The sequence below is a fragment of the Phaseolus vulgaris genome, chromosome 3 (assembly GCF_051622355.1).
Source record: "Phaseolus vulgaris cultivar YP4 chromosome 3, ASM5162235v1, whole genome shotgun sequence".
Lineage (NCBI taxonomy): Eukaryota > Viridiplantae > Streptophyta > Magnoliopsida > Fabales > Fabaceae > Phaseolus > Phaseolus vulgaris.
This window is the reverse complement of record NC_143500.1, coordinates 34,504,439-34,521,041: the sequence shown is the minus strand read 5'-3', so window position 1 is coordinate 34,521,041 and position 16,603 is coordinate 34,504,439. Positions and strand designations below refer to the sequence as shown.

At 29.0% G+C, this 16,603-nt stretch overlaps 1 protein-coding gene across 2 annotated transcripts; it reads left to right on the top strand.

Moving 5' to 3' along the window:
- The first annotated feature begins 2,796 nt into the window (after window positions 1–2,796).
- Window positions 2,797–9,101, top strand: LOC137807162 (protein trichome birefringence-like 14). 2 transcript variants are annotated; one of them, XM_068607641.2, is made up of 6 exons: window positions 2,797–3,072; window positions 4,412–4,566; window positions 4,827–5,492; window positions 5,830–6,081; window positions 6,859–7,054; window positions 7,549–9,101. In XM_068607641.2, exons 1-6 carry the CDS (start codon window positions 2,867–2,869, stop codon window positions 8,375–8,377), a joined length of 2,304 nt encoding a protein of 767 aa, XP_068463742.2. In that variant the 5' UTR covers window positions 2,797–2,866; the 3' UTR covers window positions 8,378–9,101. The 2 variants fall into 2 exon arrangements, with proteins under 2 accessions (XP_068463742.2, XP_090156829.1); XM_090300703.1 differs by lacking the exon at window positions 4,412–4,566 and having other exon boundaries at window positions 2,866–3,072.
- The last annotated feature ends 7,502 nt before the right edge of the window (window positions 9,102–16,603 follow it).

Below are 16,603 nucleotides of genomic sequence, written 5' to 3'. Positions count from 1 at the left end.
AAAATATCAATATCTTGTGGTAAATGTGTAACCAATTTTTGGAAGTAAATAAAAATTTACTAAAAATCATATTATTTTTATTAAATCATTTAATAGGTAAAAAAATAAATATTTTGATATAAAAATAGTAACATGTTGTCTTTTAATTTATAAAATATCTAAAATAAAATAATAAAACTAATATTGATAAAATATAAAATAGGAAATAAAATGTGGAGGTATGGATAAATATAACTATATAGGTATAAATGTAATGTTATGTGTAGAGTATAAATAATATTATTTTTATATTTTTTAATTAATTACTAAAAGGATAAATTACTATTTATTTAGTCGTTATATATAATTAGTAACGGGTAAATTCCCTGTCTAGCACTATTTACACTTTTATTTCCCTAACTAGCACCCTTTTGATTTTATTTCCCTATCTAGCACCCTTTTTTTTTATTTTCTTATCTAGCACCCTTTTATTTTTTATTTCCAAAAATAAATAAATAAATAAATAATTATTATTTTTGTGATAATTTTAATTTTAAATGCATTAAACAATAAGTATTTTTAATGTTTAAAATAGTTAGAAATATAATTAATAAATAAAGAAATGATTTTTTACAAAATAAAAAAAAGTAATAAATTAAAAATATTTAGTTTAAAATTATTTTTTTAAGAATGAAGAAAATAAGAAATTAAACCCTACAACAACATAAAAGTTGAATCTATAAACATAAATTAGTATTTATTTTTATTATTATTGATGAAGTAATCATGTTAATTTAAAGTAAAAAAATACAGGACATAATTATAAAAAAAAACAAAGTCAATTAGTATTAATTAATAGTGGACACACAAATAATATTGAAGTGTCTACCCTAAATGCAAAATCCTAAAAAAAAACTAATGCAAATGATACACTTAATGCTTAAAAATGAGAAGAAAAAATGCAAAAATAAATAAGTATAGAAAATAAAAACAACAATAATAAAATAAAAACAAAAAACAAAAATAAATAAACAATGGCAGAAAAAAATAATAACTAAAAACATATAAGATATAAAATAAAGGCAAAACAAAATAAGATAAATATACAAGATATAAAAAAAAAATCCAAACAAAATAAAGATAAGAGATATAAGACGATACTAAATAAGTAGATGTTGATCATAAAAAGAAAAATAAATGAAAGATGATCTTTCATTTAATATTTTCTTCAATGGTAATAATTAATGACGAGAAGTGCACAATTCAATAATATTGAGACATGTTCTTTTTGTGTGTCGTGATGTTTGACAATATGAACATTTTGCATATAAGTTTTTATGTCCATATCAGTTTTTATTTGACTTGACTTAGGTCTCCCCTTTGAGGTTATTTTCATGTCAGGACTTAGACATAATATTTGACCAGTGTATGCAGACCAATACTCTTCATTTCTGAGTTCCATCAAATAGTGTTTCATAACATGAAAGATTTGTTGCAATGTTGCTGATTTTATTTTCTATATATATTTATTTTTACATTTTACATTTTTCTTTTTCTCATTTTTAAGCATTAAGTGTAGCAATTGCATTAGTTTTTTTTAGGATTTTGCATTTAGGGTAGATAGACACTTCAATATTATTTCTGCATTCAATATTAATTAATATTAATTGACTTTGATTTTTTTTATAATTCTGTCCTGCATTTTTTATTTGAAATTAACATGATTACATTATCAATAATAACAAAAATAAATACTAATTTATGTTTATAAATTCAACTTTTATGATGTTGTAGAGTTTAATTTTTTATTTTCTTCATTCTTACAAAAAAAAATTAAACTAAACATTTTTAATTTATTACTTTTTTATTTTTATTTTGTAAAAACTCATTTATTTATTCATTAATTATATTTCTAACATTTTAAACATTAAAAATACTTTTTTTAATATATTCAAAATTAAAATTATAAAAAAAAATTAATTTTTTATTTTTTATTTATTTTTGAAATGGTGCTAGATAGGGAAATAAAAAATAAAAGAGTGTTAGATAGGAAAATAAAAACAAAAGGGTGCTAGATAGGGAAATAAAAGCAAAAAAGTGCTAGATAGGGAAATAAAAGTGTAAATGGTGCTAGATAGGGAATTGAGCCAATTAGTAACTTATTTATTTATTAAAGAATAAATTATTATATACATGTAGTCTTTAGTTTTTTTAAAGTTATTTAATTATTTTAAAATAAAGAGAATTTATTTAATTAATTATTTTGTTAAATAAATAAATAAATAATTTTGTTTATTAAAGGATAAGAAATTTAAATACTGTTTACTTTAAAAAAATATAATAATTATTGAAATAAAAACATATTCTTAAATTATAATTTTTCACTAAAAATAATTAAAATAAATAATTTTTTTATCTTATTATGGATAAATTTTTTATTATGTAGGTGGTTTTTTTATTGTGTGTAGTTAATTTAATTTTAAAAAATAATTATTTAAAGGATAAAATTATAAGAAATATATACATAAATGTATTTTCTTTATTTAATTATTGGAATAAAATATATTCTTAAATTATTAAAATATTTTTATTAAGGATAATTAGAAAAAAAGGTTTTTTTTTCATTGTATTATAAATAATATTTATTCTATAAATTATTTTTTTATTGTGAATAATTATTTAAATTAAAAAAATATTAAAAAATAAGATTGTGAAAAATATGCAACGTTGATTCTATGCACGAGCAAGGCCCTCATAACTGAATTAACGTTGATTGTCAAATGACTAAAAGATGATTAATGAGTCCACATAATGAATGAGTGAGATAATAACGTACTAAATCTAACTTAATTAATGCTAATAAAAAAATAATGCGAGTTTAAACTTAATGCCTGACCGCGATCTCCGCTGTTCCCTTTGTAGGATTGATTTATTAGTTATCCACAGATTCACATTTTCTTCTGTTTTCCCAAAATTCTCATTCTCTTCATTCTTTTCATTTTCCTCTTTCCAATATTCTCCTATTTTGGCATATAATTTCTTGGAGGTTCAGCAACGTTGCACATTCACACTTTCCATGTTCATCCCAAACAGGTGAAATTCTTATCTGCATCTCTTACGAACCCGCCTCATCCATTGTTATTTTATCTGCGTTTCTTATAGATTGCTAGCTAGAGCTCTTCAACTTTTGTTTTTTTTTGGTTTCTTTTGATTTTAGGGTTCTTCTGTGCGTTTGTAGTTCCATGTACTTGTCCTGATTTGGATGCCGCAAATTGTCTAACACAACATTAAACTTTGTTTTTCTTTTTCTATTCTAGTGGCTTCGTAATTTTGTGTTTCTTATATGTGTAAAGTAAGTGCTTGATATGGATCGCAGTGACGTATCTGAATTTCACAATTGAGATGGTGAGTAGCCATAATAGATGGGGGAGAGAACCAGTTTTGCGGTGGGAAGTGTTAATATGGACCGGTTCTATATGTTGGACTAGAAGCAAATTAAATTGCATAGGGAGGAGGGAGTGAAAAGTGAAAACCAATTATTAGGCAATGGGGATGATCAAACTATTGATAATACAAGATTAAGGTTAACCTGTCAAATAAATAGTTACTGCTTTCGATTGTGTATCGTTAGTGTGCCGTCCTGGCCCTGATCGTGTCTAGGGGGAGGCACGTGAAGTGGTATGGCTCTCGAGAGGCGACCATAGGTATCCTTGATCGGATATCCTCAAGTCAGTCCCGGCGAGATCTCCCCCGGCCCGAATTTAGGTGACCCATTGTAACTGACCTATATTATTGGCAAAATTTCTGGAAACTGACTAATCTTATCCGAAATTTGTGGCAATCGTTTTTTACCATTCCGTTTTACCTGGGAAATCTGGATCAATAAATGGAAAAAAGATTGAATGAAAGGGGATGTAAAATTTTTGTACTTATTTGTGCCTGGTTCACTCAAATGTATAGAAAGAGATTCATTGTACTCCATGCGAGTACCCAGAAATGTACTTAAACCAGAATAAATTGGCACCCACCATAGACTAGGCTCCAGCTGAAGACAGGAATGACACACCTTCCCTGCAGCAAATCATGGAAACCATGCGGGAACTCCAGCGTGAAAACATGGAGACCAGGAGGCAAGCAGAAGAACTTCGCATGAAACTTGCGTGAAGAGTCACAAGCAGAACAATTAGTTAGCAATTGTCAGTTTGTGAGGATTTGCTAACTTTAATCGTGGACATGCTTTTAGTGTTTAGTCTATGTGATGAGTTGACTGAAAGTAGTTGTGTTGTTCTTTCTTGTTAGAACATTATTTTTTCTTATTTCATTTCCATAGATTCTAGGCCACTGAGAGCTTGATTTTCTACACATTTTCAAAACTGAGAGTTTGTCTTCTCTTTTTCACTTCTTTTTTATTTGTAATTTAATGCTTATGCAGGATGAAGGTAGGCTTTAATGGATTAAGGGGTAGAGAAATTTCACTTATTTCTATTGTTCTCATGTCTGCAACTATCATTTTTTGGTCATGGGAGAAAATGCCTGGTCTTAATACCTTTCTTCCTCCTCAAACACCACCACTGCAGTTCTCTTCAGGTTTACTTTATATAATTGTTTTCTTGAGAAATACTTTTACTAATATTATACCCTGTCAATGTGAAAAAAATATAAATATTTCTTTTATGAAGGTAAAGGTATTTGTCTTGTTAATGTTTCTTAAACATTAATATTTAAAGACCAAACAACTATCAGGCTTTAATTTTGTACCCAGGATTTGAAAGTTCGTACTAAATAGAGCCCCTTGCATTGTTTGATTTCAGTACTGATTTTCAGGAGGCTTGTTTTACTGTGTGCAGATCATTTAGTTACTACTCGTTCAGTCGAAGTGCTTTCACCAGATCTTCGTTTGAGTGAAGATGGCTCATTGTCAGCAAAGACTAAGGCCACCAATGAGTTAAAAAAAGAACTACAGCTGGAGGGAGCATCACAGACGATTCCTATACAAATCTCCTCTGGAAAAAACAATGGTGAAGATGGCTCACCATTATTACCAAAGGAAAAGACCGCTAATGAACCAAAAAATCTACATCTCGAAGGAGCATCACAAACGATTCCTGCACAAACCTCTTATGGTAAAAACATGGGTGAGGATGACCCATCATTGTCAAAAGGAAAGACCTCTAATGAGCCAGGAAAACTGCATCTTGAGGGAGCATCACAGATGGTTCCTGCACAAACCTCTTCTGGGAAAAACACGGGTGAAGATGGCCCATCATTTGCAAAGGAAAAGACCACTAATGATCCAGAAAAACTGCATCTTAAGGGAGCATCACAGATGGTACCCGCACAAAACTCTTCTGGGAAGAACATTGGTGAAGATGACTCATCATTGGCAAAGAAAAAGATCACCAATGAGTCAAAAGAACTACATTTTGAGCGAGCATCACAGATGATTCCTACACAAAACTCTTCTGAAAAGAATGTGGATGAAAGTATTACCAGAAAAACTTCATATACTAAACGTAAGATATTACTTTCTTTAACCCTCTATGGTTTTGTAGGGTTTACAATTTCTCATGATGTGGTACCATACCCTGTATCAAAGGAGCATATAAGCATTTGTGACCTTTATATATTGTGCCTGATTCATTTACTTCTTATCCTGTTATTTGTTGTAGTGTTACATTGTGCTATAGGTTAAGAGTTAAAAGTAGTGTTTGATACAAGCAGCATCTTCCTATTAGATATCAACATCCTTTTAGCAACCAAACCATTATTATGTATTGTTTTTGTTTACTCACCCTCTTTGTTAATCTTGTGTTACTTGGGGCTTAAATCTTAAATTTTGTTGTGGTGTAGAAATTCCTTCAAGTGTGTCATATGAAGAAGTAAACGATAAAAGAATCTCAGAAGGTGGGGAAAACCATGATGTACAAACTATTTCCAGCCCAATAATATCCGGGGTTACAAAGAATGAAGCTAAGGAGGAGAAAACTTTGAAACAAAAAGAAGAACATGAGCATATAAATGGTTCTGTGACAAATTCTCCACAAACAAGCTCTTCAATCTTTGGGAAAGATGACAACTGGAATAATTCTACAAAAAGTAAAGGTACAGGTCTTTTGGCCAATCATCTACCCAAACTCTATTCCCTGAGTTTCTCTCCTTGGGATGAGTTGCAAGAAAGTCCATCCATGCTTTTCAACTTGTTTTATAAAATGATATTCGTTTTAAAGAATATCTCTGGATTTTTTCAATTACTTAGTTTATTTAATTGTTTCTAAAGAAAAATTGAAACATCAGATCCATTTGTTTCAAGGTTGAATAAAAGTAATTTTGATGGAACTAATTTTGAACTGTTAAACACAATAGAATGTGTGTTCAAATTATTTTCATCTTCTGATTTATGTTAGAATGTGTAATGATAAGAGGAATTGGTTCTGGAGATGGGCCAAATAGGCAGATTGGCAGAGGAAAATTGATTCTTGTTCTTCTAATAATGAGCTTCCTAACGAAGTGTATCTCCCAACTCGTATAAGAAACATTTTTTTTTACCTAAGAGTTGTTAAAAAAAATTATAATTTTCTTGTAGTTAGGCTATTTACTGGTTTGTTAGCTCATTTGGAAGAGAATCACCTATTATTCTGGTAACTCCCAGTCACAACTTTGAGTAGGTTTGTATAGTTATTTATTATTCCGGTGAAAACGAATTTCACATGTTAGACAACCGGGCTTAAACTTTCTAAATTACTACTCCTGTTTGCTTCATCATCCATAAAACAATATTCTTCTGCAGGAGGGACATACCATGTACATTTGATAGACTAATGAACAATATTTGCAAGTATTGATGACTAATTTATGTTTCCTTGTTGACCCTTTATGCAGTCTGTAATTATGCAAAAGGAAAATGGGTCCCAGACAACAATCGACCTTTATATTCAGGTTTTGGTTGCAAACAGTGGCTATCTACAATGTGGGCTTGCCGCATGATGCAGCGTACTGATTTTGAATACGAGAGGCTTCGGTGGCAACCCAAGGATTGTCAAATGGATGAATTTGAAGGTTCTAAATTCTTGAGAAGGTATTTCATTCATCCATATATAGAATTATAAATTGAGCTTTTGTGTAATTGTGTATGATTTCCTCCTGAACATTGTGTTTTCTCAATTCTTTTTACCCTTAGATTCATTCAAAGTTATTCAGGCATAGGGTGTTCCTCAATTTTCTTGAAGGAGGATTGGATTGGTCAACTTTGGTTGAGTGCATGCGTAATTTTGTATGATTTGATTTTGAGCATTGTGTTTCTTCAATTCCTTTTACCCATATATTCATTCAGAGCTATTGAGGCATAACGTGCTACTCATTTGATGCTGAACATCGTGTTTACTCACAATCGCAAGACTGATGCTTTTTGAGATGCCTTTTTTTACCTTTGTAGATTTCCTCTGATTTAGAAAACAAATACCCCCAAACTTTCTCATCTACATTCAGTTTTTTTACTGGCTTGTTTTTGGGTTCAACATAAAAAAAGTCAATAAACATATGATCAATTGATTATAATTTTTGTGCTTTCAGGATGCAAAACAAAACTCTAGCTTTTGTTGGAGACTCACTGGGGCGACAACAGTTCCAGTCTTTAATGTGCATGGTCTCTGGTGGTGAGGATAAGCTTCGTGTTGAGGATGTGGGGAGGGAGTATGGATTGGTTATAGCTGATGGTTCTGGCCGTCCTAATGGGTGGGCATTTCGCTTCTCAAGCACTAATACTACCATCCTGTACTACTGGTCTGCAAGCCTTTGTGACGTTGAACCTATTGATATCAACAACCCAAACACAGATTATGCAATGCATCTTGATCGACCACCAGCATTCTTGCGCCAATATCTCCACAAGTTCGATGTATTGGTTCTCAACACAGGTCACCACTGGAATCGGGGAAAACTAAATGCTAATAGATGGGTAATGCATGTTGGTGGTGTGCCAAATACTGATAGGAAGATAGCTGTGATTTGGGGTGCCAAGAATCTTACAATTCACAGCATTGTTGGCTGGGTGGATTCACAGCTTCCAAAATATCCAGGTCTTAAAGCATTCCTTCGGTCCATCTCTCCTCGGCATTTTTTTGGTGGGGACTGGAACACCGGAGGCAGTTGTGACAACACCAAACCAATGTCTGTTGGAAAGGAAATATTGGAAGAAGAGTCTAGTGATCAAGGTGCTGCACATGCGGTAAAAGGAACAGGTGTTAAGCTCTTGGACATAACAGCTCTTTCTCAGCTCAGGGATGAGGCTCATATATCACGGTTCAGTATTACAGCAAAGCCTGGTGTGCAGGATTGCTTACACTGGTGTTTGCCTGGTGTTCCTGATACATGGAATGAGATACTCTTTGCTCAAATCTAGTTTGCACACTATGGTGCTCGAAGAGTATTTGGTTGGCGTTGAAACCATTCCTTGGCTTGGAAAGGGTCATACACTTTCAAAACCATAGATTTTCAGAGGACGCAATCATGGAGGTTTACAATATGTGCTAACTGAGTTCGTTCTTCAGAGAGGATCTGATGAAGTATCTGAAGTCGCACGTTGCAAAGATTTGTTATACGGCATTGCCTTAAAACTACCTCTGAATACTCAAATTTTGTGGTCTTTTGTAGTGTGACTTATTTGACATGTAAATTAGTTACCTCTTTATATGGCCCACACATAAAGAGTGTTCAGTAGAAGAGAGGGTCGATAAACAGCTGCAGAATAGGATAAGATCATTCGACTGTTACTGAAAGTGAGTTCTTCATAATCTATTGTAGCATAGATTGAAATCAATTGGAACAGGAAAAACCCGATTTCTCTTTAAAAACGAAACAAACAGGGTGGAACAGAATTAGTGTCTTATTATGTTAGTCTTGGATTTTTATAATTGAGTTTCAAAGGTTATATGGCATATACTGATACATTTCATGCTGAATGTAATATGCCTCAATTCTGAGGTTTATCCGGGACAATATTTCTAGTGGGGTCATTGAGCGTTATAGTTATGTTGACTACGCATTCATGTGCTCATGGATCTATTTGTACGCCCGACAATATCTCGCAACCATATTTAATAGCATGATTTTTATTTGACTACTAATAGTGTGTGTGTGCTGCATCTTCTCCATACCGCTATTAAGATGATATATGTGTTCCTCTAATCCTTAAAAATGATTGCTCATAATGTTGCAATATGTCTCCTCATTCTTTGGATTTAGTTTCGCTTGTTAATCCCTTCCGATCAAAAACATGAATATAAATTAGTTTCATTTTTTATGTCATTTTGGTATCATGGATTTGAATTGTATAAAGCAAGTTTTCAGATATTATTATTTTGCAATTTCAGTTCTTCGTCGTTTTTTTGTCAAATATTTAATAAATTTTGCTACCAACACACTAAAATGGTTGAATTATATTTTAGTCTTTCATGATTGTGAAATGAAAAGAACTAAAAGCATAGTTAAGTTATATCGATGTATTTGTCAAAGAAAAAAAATAATTTTTTCCTTCTTAATTTATCATAATACAACTAAATTAATAATTCGATAAAATTGAAAAAAGGTGTTACATCTTCTTATGTATTGTTATCATGGAAGCCCAATACCAAAGTAATATTTTTGTAATGAATTTTTTTTAATTCTTTTAAAGTTTCCTTTATACTTTAAGTAGAGATATATTTAACTCGAATTTGCACACAAAACCGTGTGTTTTTTTTATAATATTTTTCCTCTTTCCAATTTTATGACATTATTAATTTAGTAATATTTTAGCAAGTTAAATATGAAAAAAATATTAAAAAAATCTAATATATATATATAAAGAAATGAGAAGTTTTATTTAGTCACAATCTTTCTTTACTTACACTATTATAACATTTATAAGACTGGTAAAAATATATTTATTAAAAAATTAATGTGAGTAGTGGGAGGAAGAAAAAAAAATAACAATTATCCTACCTTCTAGACATTTATATATGAGAAGAAAATCAATGTTTATATACCTATTTTTCTCTATATGTTGCTGTTATATCCTTGTTACAACTCCTTCTAGGAAAGATTGTTGTGATGACTACTGTGAATCTATTGGAATAATTTGATGCATTAATCTCTTTAAATTGATATCTCATTTTTATTTCATACAAGAGATAAACAAAAATAAAAAATTGAGAACAAATATCATGTCAATATATTAAATAATAATAAAAAATTAATATATTTTAAAAAAATTGAATTTGTGTCGTGACTACTCTGACTACCATAATTAATAAAATTATGAAAAATTATTTTATCTTGCTTAAATTTAGTGTAAATAAATCTTCATGGCTAAACCTCAAACTACGAATTTCTTCCAAACTCTATTTTATTGTCGTTGTCTAAATTAAACTAAGAAATACATATAGTAAATAAAAACTATTATTAATTAAATAACATGAAATAATTATACAACATGAGGTTAAAGATATTTCACCAAACAAAAATAACATCTATAAATAAATAATAAATAATTAAATAATATGATGTTAATGATATTGAACAAATATAGTCATAAATGACATTAATAAATCATCAAATCAAATATATTCATAAATGGCATGAAATCATCAAATCATTAGATAAGATGAGATAATAAACACTTTGAATAAAGATACTTATAAATAATATAAAATAAAATAGATAAGAAGAAAGTAAGAATACACTACCAAATAAAATTAATTATAAAATAGATAAATAAATATAAATATATAGAGATCTTCTTTTAATTTTAAATGATAATAAAAAGGAATTCGATACTTTTGAAATAATATCAAATAATTGAAAAAATTTCTACTATCTCATTTTTCTTATTTTCTTTCTCCAAAATTTCTGTGTGTCAGTTGTGTTTAATTGAATAGAGGCGTGGACTTTTATAAGCCAATAGTTACGATTGCTTTTGGTTGAAATTAAACTGATTTATAACTTATTTTTTTTCTTCATACTTTATTTTGAATGTTTCATTGGGCATTGATGCTTTTGGTTGAAATTCAATTGATTTATAACTTAATTTTTTCTTCATACTTTATTTTGAATGTGTCATTAGAAATTGATAAGAGTGGGGAGTTTGATAAGATTTGATAAAATAAGTTTTGCAGAGTATGTGTGATGACTTATACCTTCTCTTAAATTTTGTTTTTTTTAATAATGTTTTATTTTTTTCTTATATTAATTAAATTACTATTTAATGTTATTTTATCCATGTGATATATATATATATATATATATATATATATATATATATATTTTAAATAATACAATATTGGTAAATTCTTTTAAGATTAAAGTTGTAAGGAAAATAATCTTAGAGAAGAAGTGATATAATTTAAATAACACCTGAATATATTATTATTAAAATAAAAAAAAGTTATAAATAGAAAATTCAGTTTTTCAGGATTTCTTTTAAAAGAATTATCATCTCTCTAAAAATTTATCTTTTCATTTTCTTTCTGTTTTCTCTAAGATTATGATGACCTCCTCGTTCATCAGTTTGACGATTGAAGTAGGGATGACAATGCGGGACGGACCATGTGGGTCGGTCCGTGGCCCGCTACTAAAAAGTGTGGGGCGGGCTCACTAATCTAGCACACTAACTCCCTTAGGCCCACCTCGCATAACCCGTAGCCGCACGAACCAACAACGGGGCGGGGCAGGTTGGCCCACTAACCCGTATAAATAAAAAAAATTATTTTATTTTTTATACAAAAAAATCTTATCTCATTCACACATTATTATTGCAGTGTGATCTTTATTTTATTTAAAAATAAATAAATTTAATGTACCAAAAAAAGTATGTTTTATTTTAATTATCTAAAAAAATTAATATTAAAAATAAGAGTGAATTTAGTTTTAAGTAAAGTTTTTTTTTTTAAAAAAAAACTTTCATGATAAGCATCATTATGCTACTTGACACCTCAAATAACAACAATCATTTGCCATCACATGAAAAAAGTATTATTAAAAAAAAATAAAAAGAAAGAAAATACAAAAATATGGGGGGACTAGACCAAAACACATATGTTAACAAAAACGATACATGGGTAGACTGTACCTATTAATAAAGAATTCTAAGAACAGACTAGATGGAAGCATATTATACCAATAAAAGGATTCTCTATGAATAAATCCTAAATTAGCCAACTTATCAGCACACGCATTCCCTTCACGAAAAATACGAGTAACTCTAAACCTGATTTTTCCACAGTAATTAAGACATGTATTCCATCGATTCGAAACATCCAAGGAACATTTGTCCTAGCAGTAAACACAACTTAAAGTTTTAAGTAAAATTTTACATTTAAATTTTTTTAATAAAACATAATATAAAGAAGAAATTTTATTAAAATATTTTGTAGCAAAACTTTGATAAAATACATATAAAAGGAAAATATATGCAAAACAAAACTTTAATTATTTTTAATAAAGTCTTTTAACAACGTTCATACTTGAATGCCTTTACATTGTTTTATCTTAATTGAATGAATTAAAACAATGATGAAATTTTAATTTTTCATTAGAATAAATATATTTTTTATAATTAAATTTTAATTTTAAAAAAAAATTCTTATGCGGGCTAGCCCGTAGACTTGCGGGTTACCTCTTATGCGGGGCGGGCCAGTGAAATGAACCAGCACTCCTTATGTTGGGCAGGGCAATCCAACCTGCATTTTGCAGGCTAAATGTGGGGCAAGCCAGCTCGTATTGCCACCCCTATATTAGAGTCTGTCATTAGACTCCTGACAGTGAATACTACAAGACTATCCGATACGAATCTTTGATAGAGTAAGTTCATTTTTTTGCTCTTCTCTTTGAGTCAAATTATGAACTTATTATGTTTGTCTTTGTCTAGGCTTTGCATGTGACTCGTTTACCTTGAGGGTTAATCTATGTTAGCTCAGGGTCCTAGTGATATAGTTAGATTTTTATCAGGACTTTCTGGTGTAGGTCAAGTTATCTTTATGCTTTTGATAGATTGGGAACTCTTAGTGAGCATCTGCTCAAGATCAGGTAAGGGAAACTAATTTTAAATTTTCAATAGAACCCTAGACTAGAAGATCTGGATGTGGGGGTTACGTGGTCACTAGTCTCAAAATTTCTTGCAGAATTGTTTGTTTTAAGTATATTAGAATTTTATTAAAATTAGAATGTGAAATTTTAGATATGATAGATTTTATAAAATTATATATTTTTTTATTTGAATAAGTAAATGAATGTAATTAAATAGTTTGATGAATCACTTAAAGATAATGTTGCTGACTATTGGTTGTTTTGATGTTGATTTAGAGTAATTATCTAAGTCTAGCAGAGAATTTGTTACTTTGGTTGAGTATATCTGATAAAATAACAATTTGAATGAAAATATGAGGTACTCTCGGGTCCATTTTCGCTTAAATGAGATGAGATTTCATTCAAGTGAAAATGGGGAAATTATGGGTGCACGCTAGTTCATTTTCGCTCAAACGAAACATTTTTCACTCAAGCCAAAAGTTTTGGGTGCACACTGTTTCTTTTTTGCTCAAGCCAAAAATTCTGGGTGCATGCTGGTTCATTTTCGCTCAAAACAAAACTTTTTTTGCTCAAGCCATTTTTTTTAAAAACAAGAAAAAAATTAATTAATTTTTTTAAAAGCCTAGTTTATTATTGCTTATTGTTGTTAGGTAAATTTTTAGATATATTTGGAGTGTTTAGAAAGTTTAAAATATAATGTGATTGAAGGTGTATTGATGTGTTAAATGAAGTATGCACTGAGGTAAAAGTGTGATCGAGACATAGTATTTTCAGGAAAGGAAATACTGTGTTAAGATTTTATTAGGGTGTATTGATTTGTGAGTATCCTGTGAATGAGATGATCATGATTCTACTGATATAACAAAATCATATAGACGAAGTTAATAAGTTAGTGAGAGTCGAAGGAGGTTCATTTGACTAAGTCTATGGTTTAAAAGAATTGATCAACAAATCATATGGATCTACCTTGTCCTATGAGATGATGAAATGATGAGATATTGAGATGATTATGCGCATGATTGTGTTGATTCACAGTTAATAGTGTGACATGTGCATGTCTCTAAATGCTAATTTCAGTACACGAGTCTTTCGAAAGTAAAATCAAGTGTTTGAGTATGTGGGTCAATAGAAATCTGACCAGAGTAATGTGAATGATGAATGTGATAGACATGTGATGATTTTGTGCAAATTATGAAAATGATTATGTTTGTTATTAAAACTCAAATTTATATTAGAATTCTGAAAAATAGTTAGCTTACCCTATGCTTTGTTTTCAATTTGTTTTTTTTAATATGTGATGATTATGTTAATTTACCAGCAGCAAATGGGTTGTAGGTGATATAACTATTCAGTATGAAGCCAGAAAAACAATTGTTTTTATTTGAATGTTTTGTTTTTATTTTTTTCACATATATATATTAAAATCTTTATGAAAAAGTATATATTTTAAAATATAATATAAAATAATAGAATATGTTTATATGTTAATTAAATATTACATGTTAATACATATTATGTTATTAAATATGAGTAAAATAGGATGTTACAAATATAAGTTTTAAAATATTGTATATGATCCTTTTGAAACTATTATTATTTTTTATTTTGTGGGACAATTTTGAACTATCTTTTACTGATTCAAAATTTGAATTTTTTTCTATTATATTCGGTTACATGAAAATTGCTGATCTCCATAATATAGGTTTAGGGTTTAAAATTACAAATGAGTTTAAAATTGGGTCCCAAAGTAAATAAAAAACCATTGTTTCAAAGAGAAATATTCCAAACTGGAGAGACCAAAAACCAAAATGAATCTTTCCAAAATATAAAAAAAAAACTGAAATAGATTTTAGTAAAGAGAAAATGTATTGAACATTATATTTTAGTCTAATTTTATATATTTAAAAAATTATTACACGACTTATAATTATTATGAAAATTCTAATTGAATATTTTTTGTAATTTTTTTAATAAATATATGTCAATTTTATTAAGTAGTTATGTGATTTATTTTTACTAGTATGAGTTTAAAGTGTTATATTATTTTTAGTATCAAATACTCCAACATGTGGTAAGTGAAAACAAATCCACAGTAAAGATCAAGTTATTCCAACGTAATATGATTTTGTATGCGTCAAATATGATTATTATTTATTGCAATACGTTTTTGGAAAAAAAATTATCTATTTAAGGATTTCCAGATTGGATTGAATCAAATTAATTAAAAAAAATCCATTCAAAGCAAACTAAACTATAAACTCATTTAATATTTGGATTAAATAACATTTTAGTGCAAAATTGATGTAATTTGATTTAGAACATATCTTCAAAGCTCATGACTATTATGATTCCAAATAATCTTTATATGACAAGTAACCAAATGTTATTCATTTTGTAATAAAATGAAAATGTTAACTAAATTTCAATGATTTTGTTGACAGAACTTAAACCACGGATACTCTATCTTAAAATAAATAGCAACAAAAAAGTTAATAATGTGTCAAATTGAAACCCATATAATCTAATTCCAAAAAAAGAACAATTATATGACATACAAGTTTGTGAGGATCACAAATTAATTTTAAACTATATAATATTTCTTCTTTATTTACATATTTTATATTAATGCATCCATTTATTTTAAACATATTTTTATATCAGAATTTAATTTATCGATTATATATTTAAAAACTATGTAAATTAATTATTATAAATTTAAAATTATTTACTATGAATTATAAACATATAGAACTAAATATTTATCTCCTAAAGTGTAGAAATTGTATATATTAGTATGACTTTTTAGGTGCACACCATACATTTTGTACATGTAGTCTGAAAGTTAGATGGAAAATAAAATAAAGGACAAGTTCAAAAAATATACATATAATTATTGTTATTTTCATCGTTAACGGTACAACATAAAGAATGTATATATTCATTTTCATTGGTCCATCCTTTACGGGGGAATATAATTTTAAAATAATTCCGGAGATTGGAAGTTGACAACGCCCAGAGTCACCGCCCAAGACATAATAATTTCAGATATATTTCATTTCACGCATATATAAATTTGCCCATAAAGTATTTGAATTATTATTTTTAATCTCTACTATTAAGTTTTTGAATTACGTGTTTTAATTTAATGTTTTACTTAATATAAAAGTATTTAATTAGTAATTAAAATAGTAATTTATTAATTTGATGAGGGTGGCCATAGCAACGGTAAAGTTGCAGGGGGTGGGGATAAAGACAGAGCGGGGAGGTTCATTAGTTGCGTATAATAAATGCAACAGTGCATGACACTAATTTAGAATGGACCATTATTGTCATTATAATTTTTGGCATCTAATTAAATAAATTAAATAGAATAAGACCCAATCATGGATAAAAGAAAAGAAGTAAATCAATGATCAACGATAATAATAAAAGTTTAAACAAAACCAGAAAGAAATCGGAATCAGCGTTCCACTTGCCGACACGGAATAAAGCCACGTGGCAACAGGTAAATGCTCACACGCAGTTTGTAACGGAAAACCGGGCTCGGCACTTGAGAGGGCCCCCA

Bases quoted from the DNA above. Each gene is read 5' to 3' on its own strand.
- LOC137807162 (XM_068607641.2), top strand. From the start codon at position 2,867: ATGCCTGACCGCGATCTCCGCTGTTCCCTTTGTAGGATTGATTTATTA. The intron at 5,493-5,829 runs GTAAGATATTAC...GTTGTGGTGTAG, and splicing joins AAAAACTTCATATACTAAAC to AAATTCCTTCAAGTGTGTCA. The intron at 7,055-7,548 runs GTATTTCATTCA...TTGTGCTTTCAG, and splicing joins GGTTCTAAATTCTTGAGAAG to GATGCAAAACAAAACTCTAG.